The sequence below is a fragment of the Typopeltis vanoorti genome, chromosome 3 (genome assembly GCF_054136105.1).
Source record: "Typopeltis vanoorti isolate ZY-2024b chromosome 3, IOZ_Tvanoo_1.0, whole genome shotgun sequence".
In the NCBI taxonomy this organism is placed as follows: Eukaryota; Metazoa; Arthropoda; class Arachnida; order Uropygi; family Thelyphonidae; genus Typopeltis; species Typopeltis vanoorti.
In genome coordinates, this window is record NC_143551.1 from 63,778,855 (window position 1) to 63,798,936 (window position 20,082).

The 20,082-nt window shown below is 35.2% G+C and overlaps 1 protein-coding gene across 4 annotated transcripts in view; it reads right to left on the minus strand.

Moving 5' to 3' along the window:
- Positions 1 to 20,082, minus strand: part of Als2 (Amyotrophic lateral sclerosis 2) — a 550,533-nt gene that overhangs the window by 106,508 nt on the left and 423,943 nt on the right. For all 4 annotated transcript variants that reach the window (XM_090415655.1, XM_090415656.1, XM_090415654.1 and 1 more), the window contains exons 21-22: positions 18,158 to 18,253; positions 287 to 409 (exon numbers count right to left, since the gene is read on the minus strand). In XM_090415655.1, coding sequence (XP_090271781.1) covers positions 287 to 409; positions 18,158 to 18,253 — 219 coding nt within the window. The remainder of the gene's footprint in view (positions 1 to 286; positions 410 to 18,157; positions 18,254 to 20,082) is intronic.

The following is a 20,082-nucleotide window of genomic DNA, read 5'->3' on the forward strand; positions in this document are numbered from 1 at the left end:
GGCCTGCGCGAAAGCGTAACATATGATGATGATGACAGTTGTAATCTCCCATAATGTTACTGAAATGAATTATTATAAGGAAGTTCGCTGTAAGTAGAAAGTCTGTTTTGAAGATTGTTGTGTTGAAAATTTTTTGATAAGTCTGGTGTGAGATTGAAATATGTATAACTAAATTGGATAGGTCATGATCCAAGATGTTTCACAGTTCATATTCTAACTTACACAGAAGCAAAAACAAAATAAGTGATACCCTTTCATTTTGAAACTCATAATTTCTAAACTTTACCTATCAGAATCATCTTCATCTTCTTCCTCTGCACCTTCAGATACTGAAATCCTTAGTTTAGCCTTTTCTTCTGTCATTACTGTTGTTGCATGATTATCCGAAGGAAGATCAGGAAATAACACCCTGTACAAGGAAAAATGCAAGTTTCTCAATAACTGAAAAATACTTACTCTCCAATGCTTTAAATTTCTACAATTCAAAATATTTGATCTCCCCCCCCCCCATAGTATTTCGATGATGATGACAGTTGTAATCTCCCATAATGTTACTGAAATGAATTATTATAAGGAAGTTCACTGGAAGTAGGAAGTCTTTTTTTGAAGATTGTTGTGTTGAAAATTATTTGATAAGCCTGGTGTGAGATTGAAATATGCATAACTAAATTGGATAGGTCATGATCTAAGATGTGAAACATCTTAGATCATGTCAATATGGTACAATATATGGCAACAGATTTTTTTTTTTTAATATATAGAAATACTTTATGTAGAGAGGAAATAAGGCAGGAGGAGGAGGAGTATTATTAATTATAGCTGAAGAACGTCAAACAACAATAGAATAGAAGTTGTGAGGGAAATTGTTTATTTGAGGCTCTCCGGTGTGAGATTGAGGTAAATAGGACAAAATATGTTGTCGGTTGCTGCTATAGAATATACAGTTGTCATCCACATCTTCTTGTGATGCGAATGACAACTGGGGATATACAGAAGATTGGAAGGAGGAAAGGACACATGCCAAAATGGAAACAGAATTTATATAGTTGCTAAGAAATAACTGCCTGAAACAGCACATGATGGAGGGGACCAGAGGTCTGAGAGTGTTGGATATGGTAGTGGCATCAGAAGATCTATCTATAACTACAGTAGCAACTCTACCTCCTATCGATGAAAGTGATCATGCAGTCTTGTCCTAGAAGATTGTTCAACATATGGAATTTTCAGTCAAGAAAAGATTTATGAGAAACTGCAAAGTTGGCTATTAGGACAAACTTAGGAAACAACTTGGGGCAGTGCCATGGCATAAGAATCTACATGGCACGAACATCATTAGTGCATGGTGGTCAGGGATTATTTGGGCAAGGCACTATCAGACAGCATACCCAGGGGCAGGAGGATAAACTGAGTGGGAATCAAGTGGATGAATAGCAATATAAAGCAGCTGCAACAAAAAGCACTATGGAAGGAATATTAACAAAAAAGGTGATCAGCATGAGCAATATAAATTGTAACAAGTAAGAAAGGAAGGAAGGAACAAACAGTGCACAAAAATATTGGCAGGAACAATATATGTATAGGGGATAAAAGACAAACATATATACACACCAAATAAAAACACTAATTGATTATTTTGCATTGGTTAATTTCTTATTTTATACTCTTATTCTAAAGAAATTTTCAATATTCTTATAAACATTTAAGTACTCTCTAATTAGCTTTCTGTATGTGTTCATGTCTCATTTCATATTAAGAGGTAAGCTATTAAAGATTTCAGGAGTCAAATATATAGTGTTTGTGTACTATTTCTTTTTTGTGCTAAGCCTAGTTTTCTGAAGAGGTAAGTATCTTTTCTAATTACATAAGCAAAGTAAATATTAGATCCAGCATTATTTCAAAGTCGAATGTAGAAACTATGAAAGTTTCGTAAGGTAAGTTGACCAGAGAGCTTATGGGAATACACTCCTCGGCATTCACGAGTTGCCTTAGTGTGGACTGCATAAAAGACATAGGTGCTGCCCAAGCATTTATATATTTGCCTTTTATTGGTCCATTTTGATAAGGTTTCACTGGCCTGACAGCTGTTTCAAACTGGTTGGTTCTCTTCAGAGACCAGGCAGAAACCCTCAAGAGTGCAAAAACTCTCGTTTAGTACTAAGGAATTTGAAATGCCAGAGAAATATATTTTTTGTAAGCGAACTCTTAGTCAGTGCATAAAAGTAATTACTAAAATAAAGAGCCAAATGGCTTCAGCAATATGCATCGCTGAACTGAATTACAGTTCAGTGATTACAGTAAAGCAACATGTGAATGCTGAGGAGTGCATTCCTGTAAGCTATCTGGTCAACTTACCATACAAAACTTTCATAATTTCTGTATTCAGCTTTGAAATAATGCTGGATCTAATAAGCACTTTGCTTATGTAATTCTGCATTGCCATACGGAAGTCTTTTGGCTCTTTATTTTAGCAATAATTTTTTCTAATGCTTACTTACTGATTATCAGACTTTAGAAAGAGAAGTACCCTGTAAATATATAATTGCCTAAGTGATAAGATACTTAATAGGGTATCTTTGGTGTTCACTGTAATGTCTCAATATTTACTGGTGGTTAAAATGTGTATTAATTTACGAGGGTGGTCTGAAATGTTCTTGGCCTCGACCAAAGATGGTAACACTATCAGCAATTTTTTTTTTCTAAGTTGCAAATCATTCTATCAAGTAGTTTATTTTATACAGCTGTCTGAAGCAAAAGTGTCGTTCCCTTGAAATGGATAAAATTGAGTATCGTGCGGTTATAAAATTCTTTGTAAAAGAAGGTTTAACAGTTTAACACCAAAAGAAATTAATTCGAAGTTCATAAAAGTTTATGGGCACTCTTCTCCTTCGTTTTCAACAATTAAGAAATGGGCTGCCGAGTTTAAATGTGGCCGTACCAGCCTTGAAGATGATCCACGTGAAGGACGTCCAAAAAGTGTAACAACACCAGAAATCATTGATCAAGTGCACGATATGGTATTGGATGACCGGCGAGTCAAAGTGCATGAATTTGCTGAGACTATAGGCATTTCAAAAGAACATGTAGGATATCATTTTGCATGAACAATTGCAAATGAAAAAGCTTTGCGAAAGATGGATGCCGTGCTTGCTCACAGCAGATCAAAAACGAACTTGCATCAAAATCTCTGAACAGTGCTTGGAGCATTTTAACAAGAATAAAACTGATTTTGTAAGTTAAATTATCACTATGGATGAGACTTGGATTCACCATTACACACCAGAATCCAAACAGCAGTCAAAACAGTGGACAGAAGCCAGTTGTTCAGCACCAAAGAAATACAGATCAGCAGCAACAAGAAAGGTCATGGTATCAGTATTTTGGGATGCTAAAGGCATTTTGTTTATTAATTATCTTGAAAAGGGTGAAACAATAAATTTAATGTTGCAAAGTGTAAGGTAATGCACTTTGGGATGAAAAGATTACATACTTGTTATCATATTGATGGTACTAGATTACAAGAAATGGATGAGGTTATGGATCTCTAGGTGATGGTGGATAGAGATTTAAAATTCAGAGGAGATATATATATATATATATATATAGAAAGTTTTTTACCTTGGGAATAATAATATATTATACCCAAGGTAAAAAACTTTCTACATCTATCTCTCATCCTGAGATTTTTATTTAATAAGATCAAAGCACCTTATGGTACCTTGTTTTGGTAAAATATTTATTGGTATATCTAAGCCTTGCTTCCACTGATGAGACCTCAATAAAGGTCGAAAAAACCGGTCAGGGTAGTGGCCCCTTGCCTTTAATGCATAGCATCATACATCTCCTCAAGGAGATGTGCTTTGCATTAAGGGTAAATATTAAGAATAGTGATCAGATCTTATTCCACCTTTGCCACGAGTTGCACTACGTGCAGGTCACCCAGACTTGCACTATTTGCACTACTATATATATATATTGCAAGGGTTAAAAAAATAGTTCAGAGAATTACTTGGATGTTGAAGAATACATTGAGAAGTAAAATAGGGAGGTTATTATCTCTCTTTATAGGCTATGATTCAGCCACATGTTGACTACTGTGCATAAATTTGGTCACCCTGTGTTTCTAGGGGACCAGGAGGTGGTGGAGAGGATTCAGAGAAGAGTAACCAAGCTCATGACAGGTCTGTGGAATGTGGGTGACTAATGGAGTGCCCCAGGACTCTGTACTAGGACCACTACTTTTTAAGTAGTAATCCTAGTAGAGGAGAGATTGAAGGTCTGTGGGTTGCAGAGTTTAGCTGACAGGCAGAGGAGAGGGGAGGGGATATGATAGAAACTTATAAGTTACCAGAGGAATTTTATAAGACTAATACAAAAGAAAATTTTCAATACATTGGGAGTAGGGGAAAAAACAAGTGATCACTTTTGGAAGTTGTCTAATAGTGTGGTTAGTAAGGGTGTGCAGACTAGGTTCTTCATTTGGAAAGTGGTGAATGAGTGGAATGAATTGCCAGAGGTGGTTGTGAGTGTACTAACAGTCAATAAATTTAAGGAGATTTATGATAGGTATTGTGTTAATGGATGGTGTGGGTCTCCTGTGATGAGTCTTTTGACTGCATGGAGTACCTGTATAAATAATAATAATAATAGTATGTTTTCCTGTTTGAGTATGTTGAAGTTTCTGGAATAAAAAACTATGTGGAGCTGGAATAAAAAATTTAATAATACCAGCTTACACTAGCATTACTAAAGCCAATTTAAAGATATGCTCAGAAGAAACTGGTAATGAAATGACCCCGAGAACAGGAACAGTCACATAGGAAGGGCAACAGTGATGCTCTGTGATTACTGCTATTGGGTGGATAGGAAAGTGCACCAAAACTGTGTTCTATTAGTTCTGCTCAGTTCACTGGGTTCTGTAGAACATGGTATGTGATGATGTAACCCTACACAAATTTTTGCACACCACCTTATCCTACCATCTACAATAATCACAGAAGGTTATTGTGCAGAGGACCATCAATGTCCTCCATACATGTGACTGTCATTGTTTTTAAGGACAGTCATTTCATTCCCAGTCTTTGCTGAGTATGTCTTTAAAATGCCTTTGATAATGTTAACTTGAGATGGCAAAACCATGTGTAAATATTTAATTTAGGTATTTATTTTCATTCCAGTTCCATGTAGTTTTTATTCCATAAACTACAACATTAGTTATGGATGCTAAGTTATGGAACCTAAAGAAGTCTACCAGGAAAAGAATAGCTTCTTTTGAGATGTGGTGCTAGAGGAGACTTGAGAATCTTATGCACTGAAAGGTATGACAAGTGGATGGGTTCTAGACTCATCTATCTGACTTGAGTTTTTGAGATGAGTTTTTATCCTGCATATGAGAAGTACAAGAGCTTGTTAACGCATTCGGTATTGAGTGTGGGGGTGCAGGTAAGATTTGAAAATGAAGAAATCTACTGATATTTTTCTTGAGGAGGTTTAGTTGTTGAGAAACATATGAGAAGACTATCCCAGAGGACAGAAGTAGGTGGAATAAATGAGGAAGCAGAGAATCATGTTTAATGTGTTTGTAGTGGTACTGAAAATGGATGGTGAGCAGCTATGCTCTTGTTTTAACAATCCAACAGAAAGAGGAGGAATGATTTTTGCCAGTTTACTGAAGCAGTGCTCATAGAGGTACCTGTAGAAGAGACAGAGCTGAAACAGTGCATCTCCGAGATAGACTGGAGTGAGTCTGTGAGGCAAGATCAACGATGAACTGAATTACTCTATGTACAGCATCCAGAGGATGCATAATAAAGCATCTGTATAGTTAAGGACGAGAATATGTTACTGAGTAGTAGTATAAATTTTTGAATCAACTTCATTATGATAGATGCTATTAATTAGTTAGAACTCCTTTGTGATTGGATTCAATTGACTTATGGGAAGAAATAGTAATTTTAAAGCATCAGGACTGAATTAAAAAAAAAAAAAAAAGCTTTGATATCAGTACACTCACAAAATAGCTTTGGCAATCCATTCCAGTCAGTCACTACTCTCCAAGCAAGAAATTGAATCCTTAAATCCTTACTAGCCACATTCTTAGACAACTTCTGATGACCTCTAGCTCTCTCTCTCTCTCCTTATCATATATTGAAAAATTTCTTTATAAGTCAATGTCCACAATTGTCAAGATGTGGACATAGACTTATAAAGATGGATAATAAATTTTCGATCTCATTAATGTGTTCTTCAATATCCAAATAATTCTTTGAGTTATTTTACAAATTTTGCAATATCCCCTCCAAACCTTTTCACCTGGAGGGTGGTGAATGAATGGAATGCATTGCCTGACTCAGTTGTGAGTTCTTCGTATGTAAATGGATTCAAGAAGAGGTATGATAGATACTGTTTTGATAATTTGGGTCTCCCACGATGAGTCTACTGACTCCATCGAGATACCTGTAATAATAATAATAATAATTAAGGTCTTCAGGTGGAGGGGAGGGGTAAAAAATCCATATTCAGTTGTTTATGAATATAATTTACAATTAGTCAGTACGTACCCACATTTCTTTTTGTTTGTATTACATTTCAAAAATATATAGTCACATAATGTTTATTATTTAACTAAAATTTTGAATTATTTTTCTTTCTGATTTCATCAGGTGAGAAGAGATCCTATCTTCAACATCATTTGTCGAATGTTCTTTTGTTTTGTGTATAGTAAGAAATTATTGCATGAATCAGTAATTTGTTTTCTCTATTAATATTTGTTCTATAAATTCTGTGGTGTTCATTAAATATTAATGATATGCAATATACATGACAATAAAACTGAGTTCAAGATTAAATGTTCAACTAATAACAATAGCTAATTTATATCTATTTATAATTATTTGTGTTAATTTCTAATATATGAAAACCATGAACTGTTGTAAATATTACTTCATTCTGCATATGGGGATTTTATGTGAAACTTAGTTTCTATCCTTCTGTTCTTTCTTAATGTACATTTAAAATAAAAAAATAAATTAAAATGAAACACAAAACGAATAACTTATAGCACATGAACTGTAAGCATTTAACTTTTATCATTTTTTTAACACTTTATAATTTAACATTTATATTTGATTTCCAATGCTCTCCAGTTATTCAAGATTAACATATTTTTAAGTCATATTCTGTGTGAGTAAACAAATAAACAATTAAATTACTTTTTCTGAACATTTTTGATTAATAGGCATTTGAATTCCAAAGAAAATTATGATCTTCTCAATCACTCACGAGTATAGAATAAGTGTAAAAATTTACAAATACAGGAATTTTTTTTTTTTTTTTTTTGGGGGGTGGGGAGGATTGTTTTTCGGCTTGTAATTGTCAGTCATTATAAGGTATCAAGGGCTGGCACGTGTGCCTAACTAATTACTATAAAACTCAATCAAGTTGTCCTGTGTATTACCAGATTGTCGATTTTTCTGGGTTTCATAGGGTCCACTAAGTACACAGATACCATCACTTTGAAAGTTCAGTTTATTATCGTGGAATATCAACCGCAAAAGATTTTTTTAAATAAATAAATTTTTTTTTTAATCATTTTGGGTATTGGGAAAAAAATCTCCATCACGTGAAAGCGAATAACTATATCACTTCTCTCCCCCCACCCCACCCCACACACAAAATGAAGAGTTTTGACATACATGTACTTATCATAAAATCAAAAATAATATGTCCAGTACAGCAGTGAAATTTAATAACAGTTAGAAAAAAAATCTCTTAAATTAACAGTAGCACCTTTTAAAATTTTATATTAATTCCTGTAGTTCACTTTCGGATCCCCCCCCCCCCTCTTGAGAGTTGATGTTTTCAATGTTTCTGTTTATTTTAACTATCTGTTTTTTCAATGCTGATTGCCATACCCAATTTATTACAGCAGTTATTCAATTTGGTCAGGGAATTCTGCAGACTTGTCCTGGATTTACTTAGGAGTATAACATCATCTGCAAAAATAAAGATCTGAGATTAATACTTCCAATTTTGATATCAGGTCTAATACTGCTTTCCTTCATAATGTGATCCATATACTGTATATGATGAATAACAGTGGAGATAATGTATATTCTTATTGCACACTTGACTTAACATCAAATCATCTTCCTGTACCTCCTTCAATTCTAATTGCTGATTTACAACTCAAATAGAGACTATGCATTGCTTGATATAATGTTCCATTCATACCACATAACTAGAGCGTTTTGAACAGCTTTCTTCTTGGCACTTGTTATATGCGCTTTCCAGACCTACAAAACTTAAATACAGTATTTGTGTTATATATCCATGATTTCTGAACTATTTGTCTTAAACTGAAAATCTGATCCTGACAACATAGCTTGTTCTTCTCCAAGCTTATCCTTCACAATTTTTCTTAGCCATTTCTCAAGAATACTTACATATATCTTACTGGCAACACTCATTAAAAATTTCCACTGTAATTCTCACATTCGGCTTTATTTCCTTTTTTATAGATGGATCCTACGAACACTTTACTCCAATCATCTGGAATTCGACCCTCTGACAGGCTTTCTGAATTATGCAATGTAGTCACTGTAAAACTTTTATACCTCCATATTTTAGCATTTCTGGTTGAATATCATCTACTCCAGTCGCTTTCCCACATTTCAAGTTTGTGATAGCTTTTTTCTACTTCAACTACATATACAGCAATCCCTCGATTAATGCGCTCTTCAAAACAGGCGCATTAATCAAAAACGCACTAATCGAATATAGTAACCTAAGGGAAAATGTATAATTCATTCTTCAGATTTCTTTTTTGATCCTTAATTTTTTTTTTATAAAAGAATTAGGGTACGTCTCAGGGCCTAGTTAAAGGAAAACCATGAAGCTGAAAGACAATAAAACATATTCAGAATATAAATTTATCATTCTGCTTCTTAACAGGGAATTGAGCTAACGTAGTTTGGCAGGTTCTATTTCTTTTTTTCATACAACTGACGGTATGGCCCTATTGCCTCTTCTGCAAATTTTACTGGTTCTCTCTTCACCAGGGTCAGTCTCTAAGCATTGCTGCTTAAAATCTTCGATTGTATGAAAAATATTTTCAAATAGTTTCTGTGAAACTATTTGAAAAGAAAACCTCTTTGGACTTGTCAGTGATTAAATTTTCTTCATATTCTTCATGATCTTCCCACTGTGCATCTAAATTTAGCAGGTCAGAATCACTCAACTTCTCAGAATGAGATTTAATTAATCTAGGTTCATTTGAAAAGTCTCTAAAATCATTTGCACAATGTGGAGGAATATGCTTCCAAACGGCTCGCATATTGATAGCAGTAATTTCATTCAACTTTGCAACTTTATAACCAGGCTGAGATTTCTCTGATTTGGCTAGAAAAGTCTTGGAAAGCATTCGCTTCCAAAAAAAGGCCAGTTTCATCGACATTAAATATTTGTTGATCACAATAGTCCTCTTCTTACACAATTTTCTTCAAAATCTCTGGATATCTCCTTATCTGCACTTGCAGCTTCGCCTGTGATTAGAACATTATGTAGGCTATTTCTCTTTTTGAAAAGCTCAAATCACCCAGCACTAACGTGGAATTCTTCTTCTTTTCCATCATTGATAGCCCTTTCTTTCCAGGTTACAAAGAGACAATGCTTTTGATTTAATAAGGCCAGTGTTTAGTGGGATCCATTTTTGGTTACAATCTTCGATTCACTAAAAAGATGTCTCTGTAATTCAATCATTATAATACTTTGATTTCGAGTGCATGCATTATGAACTTGAAGCAGCCTTACCTTTCTTTTTGTATTCAGCAGTTGATTCACCCAATTTATTCCAAGTTTTTCTTCCAATGAGATTACTTTTCGAATCATTTTCACACTTCTATTTTTTGCTCATGATTAAAAGTTAGGAAAATAATTTAAAATAAAAAAGTAAGGAAAGCAATTGCACGAGATATGATCAGCAAAATGCTATGTAAAGCAGACGACATAAATTTTGGTAAATTTGGAACATAGTGTACATGGAAATAGTGTAGTATGCCATTAAAAAATAATTTTGTAAAATGTTTCAAATCGGTAACTAAATTATTTCATCCTAGTGAGTGATTTTTTAAAATAGTTAGCCATAAAAAATGTCATCATCATCATCATCATCATCAAATTCCTGCCATGTACCCTCAAGGGGTGTACAGGATATGACAGTACTACATGAAAAAATTATCATTACTAACTTCCTATCTACAATTTTCCTCCAAATCAGTCTGTTACTTGTCAAGACTCCAACATTATCAGATCTTATATTTCTATCGTCTAAGGCACTTTGTACCGTATCAATCCACCTATATCTTGGTCTTCCTCTGGGTCGTTTTCCTGCCAACCTGGCAAAGAACACTTGTTTTGCTAATCTTTCCTCTCCCATTCTATTTAAGTTACCATACCATCTGAGATTAGCTCTGCTAATGCATTCCTGGATGCTGACAATGTCAAGTTCTTTCCTAATATCCTCATTTTTAATATGATATTGCCATTGATGCCATCTGTTCACGCCTCTAATCTTTCTCAGGACTCTCATATCTGCGGTCTCTAGTCTTTGGTCAAGTGTTTTACTTCTGACCCAGCTCTCAGATCCATAAGTTAAAATTGGTTTGAACACAGTCTTGTATACAGCTAATTTAGTGTTCCGACTAATTTCTTTCTTATTCCATATGAATTTATTCAATTGACTTCCCACCATACCAGCTTTGCTGATTCTGTTGTCTATTTCTATATTTAGTTTACCATCTTCAGTAAAAATTGTGCCTAAGTAGCTGAAATGTTTTACTTGTTCCACAGGTTCTCCATTCACAACACAGTTGACATTTTCAATGATTCTGCCTATTTTCATTGTCTTTGTCTTTTTATTGCTGACCTTCATACCATATCTATTACAACAGCTATTCAATTTAGTCAGAGAATCTTGCAGACTTGTAGCGGATTTATTTAGAAGTATAACATCATCCGCATAAAGCAAAGAGCTGACATTAACATCTCCAATTTTGATATCAGGTTTAATACCACATTCCTTCATAATGTGATCCATATAGATAATGAATAACAGAGGGGATAATGTACATCCTTGTCTCACACCAGATTTAACATTAAACCATCTTCCTGTACTTCCTTCAATTCTAACTGCTGACTCACAACTCAAATAAAGACTAAGTATTGCTTGATATAATGCCCCATTGACACCATATAACTGCAGCGTATTGAATAGTTTCTCTCTTGGCACCTTGTCATATGCCTTTTCCAAATCGACAAAACTTAAATACAGATCTTTGTTATATTCCCATGCTTTCTCGACTATTTGTCATAAAGTGAAGATCTGATCCTGACAGCCTCTATTTGGCCTGAATCCAGCTTGTTCTTCACCAAGCTTTTCTTCTACAATTCTTCTCAACCGTTTCTCAAGTATACTTGCATAGATCTTGCCAGGAACACTCAGTAGGGAAATACCTCTGTAATTCTCACATTCAGTTTTATTTCCCTTTTTATATATGGGTACTATGAGAGCTCTACTCCAATCATTGGGAATTCGTCCCTCTGTCCAGGCTTTCTGAACTATGCAGTGCAGCCACTGTAAGACTCTTATACCACCATACTTCAGCATTTCTGGTCGAATATCATCTACTCCTGCTGCCTTTCCACATTTCAAGCCTTTGATGGACTTTTCTACTTCAAGTATGGATATGTATTCCTGACTGCATGCCTGGTCAATGTTTTTTATCACTGTGCTGTCATCACTGCTTGTTTCATTTAGCAGTTTTTCAAAGTAATTACTCCATACTTCAAGGATATCTTTTTCTCCTGTTTTCATTTCATCTTTATCATCTCTAATACCTTTTACAGCACTCTTTCCTCCATTCCTAAGCTTCTTCAACAACCTCCAGAATATTTTGCCACCTTCTTGATATTTATTTTCTATATTCTTGCCAAAGTCCTCCCATGACTTTTGTTTAGCTAGTTTTACACACTGTTTAGCTTTCTTACATTTGTCTCTGTATTCTGTAAGAGTAAAAGCTGACTTATTTGCCAGGAACTTTTGATATGCTTCCTTCTTTTCCTTCACTGCCTCTTTAACTTCCTGTGTCCACCAGGGAGTTCTGATTTTTTTATCCTTGCACACAACCTCACCACATGCCTCTCTGGCAGAATCAATCAATGTTTCCTTCAGAGTTTGCCACTGAATCTCCAAGGTTTGATTCCTGTTCTCAAACTCTTTCATTTTCTTTTCAATAATATTTCTGTATTTTAGTCTACAGTTCACATCTCAGAGCTGCTCAACTTTTATTCGCTTTAAAACTTTCTTACATGTCATTCTTTTCAATATGAAATTCAATTTTATCCTGCTCAAGACTAAATAGTGATCACTTCCAATTTCAAATCCTCTGTACACTCTGGTGTCCTGCACCAGGGAGAATACATCACTATCAACAATAACATAGTCAATAAGACTTTTCTTATTCCTAGCCTCTTCTCTCCATGTGAATTTGTGCACATTTTTATGTTGGAACATGGTGTTAGTAATAACCAGTCCATGTCCTGAGCAGAAATCCAACAGATATTTGCCATTATTATTAGCTTTGCTCTTTTCTCCAAATTTTCCCAAAATATTTTTGTATGTCTCACAATCATTTCCTACTCTACTATTTAGATCCCCAACAAGGACCAACTTTTCCTTTTTCATTGTGTCAGTTGCTTTTTCTAAAGCCTCAAAAAATTCCTCCACTTCTACCTTAGTAGAGCCTTCTGTGGGACCATAGGCACAAATAAGTCTCATTGTCCAGTTCCCCATTCTCATATTTGCCCACATTACTCTACTTGAGACTGACTGCCATTCAAGAAGATTAGCCTCGTATTTTGTGTTGAATACCATGGCTACTCCTTCTTTTCCTTGATTGTCATTGCCTGAATATAACATTTTGTATTTATTGCTCAGAAAGATCTCACCAGTTTTGGTCTTTTTTGTTTCAGTCACCCCTATTATGTCGATCTGGTACTTATCTAATTACTCAGCTAGTTCCATTTCTTTGCCATTCAGGCTTCTTACGTTGATAGTACCGATCTTTAACTCTGGTGATGTTGAGTTGGGGTTTGTTTTCAGATTTGTTCCAGTAGCTGACTTTTCGCTGTTCGCCCTGGTTCCCTGGCGAAAACAACGGGGGCCTTGTTTAACCGGGCGACGCCCCAGCCGGCATGAAATTTTGTCATGTTGTACCATCATTTCATAAAAAATGTATAGATAGAAAATTTTTAAAATCTGTAACATTTATTTTTAAGATGTATATAGGTGCACTAATCAAATCTGGGTATCGAAAAAAAAATGACGCACTAATCGAAGGATTGCTGTATATTCCAGATAGCATTCCTGTTGAGTGCTTTCTACCACCATGCTGTTACTGCTCGTTTCATTTAGCAATCTTTCAAAGTAAGTACTCCATACAACCAAGAATATATTTATCCATGGTTTTCATGCCCCTTTGTCATCTTTGATTCCTTCTACAGTACTCTTTCCTCCATTTCTGAGCTTTTTCAATAGCCTCCAGAATATTTTACTACCTTACTGACATTTATTTTCGATGCTCTTACCAAAGTCTTCCCTTGACTTTTGTTTAGCTAATTTTACCCGATGCTTTGCTTTCTTATATTTTTCTCTGTATTCCCTAAGAGCACAAGGTGACTTGCTTGCCAGGAACTTTCAATATGCTTTCTTCTTTTCCTTCACTGCCTCTAACTTCCTCAGTCCACCATGGAGTTTTGATTTTTCTATCCTTGCATACTAAGGCAAGTAATGTTGAGTCGTTAGCTTCTTTATACGAGTTGCTCTAGTCCTGAAAATAGTTGAGGTGAAAACTTGTTTCCTTACACTTGGATAAAGGAGTATACCCTTGTGTCCTGAACTAGTGGGAAAATATCACTGTCGACAATAACATAGTCAATGAGACTTTTATTTCTTGCATCTTCTCTCCATGTGAATTTGTGCACATTTTTATTTTGGAGGATGTTAGTAATAACTAGTCCATGTACTGAGCAGAAGTCTATCAGGAGCTTATTATTATTAGCTTTGCTCTTTTCTCCAAATTTAAACAAACCATTTTTATATGTCTGGTAATCATTTCCTACTCTGCTGTTTAAATCTCCAACAAGGACCAACTTTTTTTTTGTGTTGTGTCAGCTAATGTCTCAAAAAATTCCTCCACTTTTTCCTTATTAGAACCTTTTGTGGGACCATAAGCACAAATAAGTCTCATTGTCCAGTTCCTCATTTTAATATTAGATATTACCACATCACTCTACTCGATACTGCCTGCCATTTAAGAAGATCATCCTCATGTTTAGTGTTTAATATTATAGCTACTCCTTGTTCTCCCTGATTGTTATTTCCTGAATATAACATCTTGTATTTATTACTTAGAAAGATCTCACCTGATTTTGTATCACCTATTTATGTCGATCTTTTATTTATACAATTCTTCTGCTAGTTCCATTTCTTTTCCATTGATGCTTCTTATGTTGATGGTGCCGATCTTGATCTCTGCTGATGTAGAGTTACAACTGTTATTCAGCGTAGTTAAAGAATTCTGAAGAGATTTGTTTTGTAGTACATCAGCAGAAAGCAAAGTGCTATGTCTCATATCTTTGATTCTAATATTAGGTTTAATGTCACTTTTCATAATTTGATCAATACAGAGTGGTGAGAGAGTGCAAACTTTTCTTACGTTTGATTTTACATCAAACCGCTTTCTATACTTCAATTCTAACTACTGACTTACAACTTAAATACAGACCATACATTACTCTGTATAACATTCTATTTTCCTCATATAACTTTAGTGTTATAATCATTTGATTTCTTGACTATTTTTTGAATGATGAAAATCTCATCTAGGCCAACTCCATTTGATTTGAACTCAGCTTGTTCTTCTCTAACTTGCCCTTCTACAATTTTTTAAGCCTCTTCTCATATATGCTTGCATAAATCTTATGTGGAACACTCAGTAAGGAGATATTCCTCTGTAATTCTCATGTTCAGTTTTATTTCCCTTTGTACAGATGATACCATGAGAGCTCTACTTTAGTCATGTGGAATTTAATCTTCTGAATTATGCACAGTGCAGCCACTATAAAACTTTTATAGCTCCATATTTGAGCATTACTGGTCAAATATTTACTATGGCTGCAAACACATTCAGGTTTTTGATGGCTTTTTCTACTTCATGTATACACTGCTTGGAAAGAAGTCAATGGACGCATGATGCACCTTGCCCATGGGACATCTGTTGACTTCTTTCCAACTGTGCAACTGTGACCAGGTGAAATAGCTGAGAGAAGAGAACTGACAGAGTTTGAAAGAGGCATTGTGACAGGATGTCATGTTGCAGGCCTACCTGTTCAGCAAATTGTTGACAAATTGGGCAATATCAGTCAACAATCAGTGAAACCATACTTAGAAGGAAGTGCAGGAAATCAACTACAAGTACTATCTACAGTGGATGATCCACAACACTCTCTAAACATAACCATAGAGTGCTAAGAAGGATAATATGTAAAAGCCACCATTTGTCAGCTAACACACTGAATGAGGAGTTAAGTACATTGACTGGAACATGAATCTGCACAAAAACATTCACAACCGAGGATCACAACATGGGTTTCCATGGTAGAACTGCAATATGCAAGCCTCACATTACCCAAACATGCAGAGTCTCTTCGGTAGTGCAAAGAACATGTACAGTTGGCCATGGAAGCTTGGAAAGCTGTGTTATGGAGTGACAAATCACACTACAACTTCTATCAAGCAGATGGACAGCTGTGAGTGTGGCAGATACCCAATGAGCATCTCTTACCAGAGTGGGTAACCCCCAACTATGAAATTCGAGGTGGCAGGGTAATGGTATGGTCCTGTTTTTTTACTAGTTTGGCTTCAAACATCTGTTTGTAGTGCCACAAATATTAAATCTGAGAGATATCTGAGTTTTCTTGGTAATGCAATGCTTCCTACTTTGTGGCATTTCTACAGAACTGACTATAGTCTCTTTCAGCAAGATGTTTTCTACTGTGTCATAAGGCTCCTACTGTAACAGCATGGTTTGTGGACATGAATGTCACCATGTTTGACTGACCTCCACAGAGCCCCGATCTCAAACCTATTGAACGTCTGTGGGATGAACTGGAGTATCAGGTTAGGTCAAGGATAGTCCACCCCACAACAATCCAGGACCTCATTACCTGTCTTAAGGAAGAATGGTCCAAAATCCCCATTGATCGCTATCATATGCTTGTGGAAAGATGCCATGTAGGATTGCTGCAGTCATCACAGCAAGAGGACTGCTGATTGCAGTCCTCTTGAATATTTCCTACCATCATTCCTTTGTTTCATTTAGCAATTTTTCAAAGTAATTTAGTTCAACCAAAAATATCTTTATCTTCAATTTTCATGTTACCTTTATGATCTGATTCCTTTCATAGTGCTCTTTCCCCAATTTCTAAGTTTTTTTTATAGCCTCCAGAACATATTGCCACTTTCCTAATATTTATCTACTACAAGCATACAAGTCTTCTCAAGACTTTTGTGCATAGCTTAACTCTCTTCTGTATCCCCCCCCCCCACCTTGAGAATACATAACAAGAAACTGACAATGTTGAGCTCTCTTACAATTTTCTCTCTATTCTCTCAGAGAACATGCTAACATGTGTACTAGGAATTTTCAATATGCATTCTTATTTTCCACGAAACTTCTTGAGTCCATGTGGGGGGGGGGTCTGGTTTTTTTTAATCCTTGCAGATAACTCCACCACCTTCCTCTGGCTGAACAAAATCAATGTCAAGTTTAGAATCATGGACCGAGATTCCAAGGTCTGGTTCTTGATTTTAAATGCTTTCATATTTTCTTGAATAATATTTGTATAAGTAGGTTGTTACAGTTCACCTGTAAAAGCTGCTGAAATTTAACCCTTTGAAGAGTAAAGCAATGTACACATATACACCAAAACAGTATCAATATATATATATATATATATATATATATATATATTATTATTACGGGCAACTCCAAGGAGTCCATAGACTCATCGAGAGAGGCCCTAACATCATGTCAAGAACAACTATTTGACATTCACACAGTATCTATCATACTTTGCCTTGAACTCATTTACAGTCATGGCACCCACAACAGACTCTGGCAGCTTATTCCACTCATTCACCACTCTCCAAGTAAAAAACCGCTTTAATACCCTTGCTAACCCACTCTTGCCCAGCTTCCATGTATGGCCCCTAGTCCTCCTACCACCAGTCCTATTCTCAAAAATATCTTCTGAATTAATCTTATAGAAACCCTTCAGTAATTTGAATGTTTCAATCATATCACCCCTTTTCTGCCTATCAACCAATTTCTGCAATCCATAAATCTTCAAAACCTGTTCTCATAAGGTTCATTCTATAGACCTGCTATCATCTTGGTCACTCGTCTCTGGATCTTCTCCCCCCTTCCCCCCATCCAGAAGAAACCCTGGCGCCCATATCTCGGCACAGTAGTCTAGATGGGGTCTTATCAAGGCTCAATAAAGAGGAACAATAACCTGTTTGTCTCTGCTTGTTAAAGAATTTTTCAGCAACCAAGTGATTTGATGAGCTGATTTAGCGACTTTTAAATTTTAACAACTATGGTAAAGCAGTAAATTTATTGGATATATGTTATTCTCTTGTATATATGTTATAGTCAATAGAACAAAGTGTCCTTTCTCTTCTATCCATGTGAATTTGTGTGCATCATTATGTTAACACATACTTGTAAGTGGTGACTAGTCTGTAATCCAGCAGGCACCTACAACCATTAACCCCCGCCTTTTTTTTTTTTTTTTTTTCCAGGCATGTTTCTATATACCTGGAATTCATTTCCTACATTAACATGTTGAGATTTACAACAAGGACCTTTTTTTTCCTAGCTGGCTTGTCTAATGTAGCTTCAAAAACCTCATTTAGAAATAACAGCTCAAGTAAAATTTAATTGTAATAAAAAGCTACACATTCGGTTAGCTGCTAATTGTATAGATTAAAATAATCAGGAAATATATAAAGAAATATAAAAAAGGTTATTATGCTCACCTAAAAATATAGTATAGTCTCTTAACAAAGGAATGTACCTCCTTTACAGCATGTGAAAGAAGGCGAGAATGAGCGCCTATGCCTAAATACGTAGCCCTTAAAAAGAAAGCAAAAATGTTAGTATTATTACATATACATTTTATCTTTTTTAAAGGAATAGCAGGTGAAATTTGCAGATGCACTATATGGTATAATACTAGATGTGCTGCTGACATCTGCAAAAAGATGTATTGTAGTTGTTGAGAAGACAGAAAACTGAATGTTAGTTTTATATGTGTGCATAGCTAATTGTTTATCTGTACATACTGATAAAGTGTATGTAGTATAACAACAGGTATCCATTATTATGCTACATGCTAATCCTTTGAATTTGAAGTCAAAATTTTGTTTGATGTAGCAAGTGGAATGCAGAAATTGGTGAATGTGAGTAGTTCATGGGAAAAAGGAAATAATGGTGTGCTAGAATACATCATATGTACATGCTGATTAGCAAAACAGAGGAATATGAGAAAACCATGTGAAAAAAAAATAGATACCATGTGAAAAAAAAATAGATATTTTGTGATTTCATAATTAGTGACAAGATGGATAAACAAGCAATGAAAGCATATTTTCCAGGAATGAAATCTTGTGATGTGACCAGACCATACATAAACAGAATGAGTGGAAGATACAACTGTGTTAGCTGGGGCAAATAATTAGAGACCATAATTGGGTTCTAATTTTTTAGTAAGAGTTGAGTGAGATGAAGAGAGCAAAAGAAAGTGAGTCTAGGTTTTGTATTAAGTACTGGGAAAAGTTGTAGAGTGAATGTATAAAGCTAGAGAAACCTAGATATGTCTTTGGTTGCATGAAAAAAAAAAAAAAAAAAATTGTGTGAATGAGTGAAAAGCACTTTTCACTTCACCAAGAACTTTATCTTTATTTAAAACAATTGTAACAACAGTAGCGAGATAACAACAGAGTAAGTTTAGCCTGTAGTCTCTCTCCATTCAATACACCATCTCTAAATTTAACAGGTTTATGAGTCTACTTTTCACTAGAAGCAACAGCACTGTTATTTTGAACTTTATGCTATTATTAACAATAATAAAATAATAGTTATAAACAGTTTATAGTTCACAGTGAAACACCAATGCACAAAAATAGTTCACACAAAATGCGCATCGCTTGATTCAGGGGAAACATGTCACTAAAACTGTCATATGGACAAATGCAACATTGCATAAATAGACTTGGTCATAATTGAAAATCATCATAAGGTAGGATATTATTGTATATATAAAGAGATTATGCACAGATTAATTTTATGCACTAAGGACAAGTGGCTTCTTCAGGGTGGTAGATTAAGAAAGGATTAAAATTGAAAACTCAGGTAAACCATTAGAAAACAAAAACAATTAAAACAAGATACTAGTTATGTGTGGACAGGCATCAGCTGCCTCTTAGGATAGTATGCAGGTGACTGCTGGAGAGGTTGAATTCTAATATGCTGAGAGATTTGATTAATTATTTGCAAACTTCCTTTAAGACGAGAACCTGGTTTCTGTTGGGAGAGATATGTGAATGAATGATGTACAAACTTCTGCTTGTTTTGATTTAATTCCTGTGCTGTCATTAGTGATACTCCTCAGCCTTTCCATCCAGTGTATTCAGAGAGAACAAACAGGATGAAAAGGCTGAGGAGTATCACTAATGACACCACAGGAATTAAATCCAAAGAGAGTAGAGATTCCAAAATGACAGTAGTAGAATTATGAGTAATATTGGCAATGGAGTTTAAGGATGTCTGGTATGTGAGATAGAGGTGAAAGAAAGAAAATGTGCAGTATGAGAGGAGATTGGCTATCAGGCCAAAGATAACTCAAGGGAATTCTTCCACTATATAGCAAGCAAGAGGAAGAATAATTCTGGTAAGATGACAC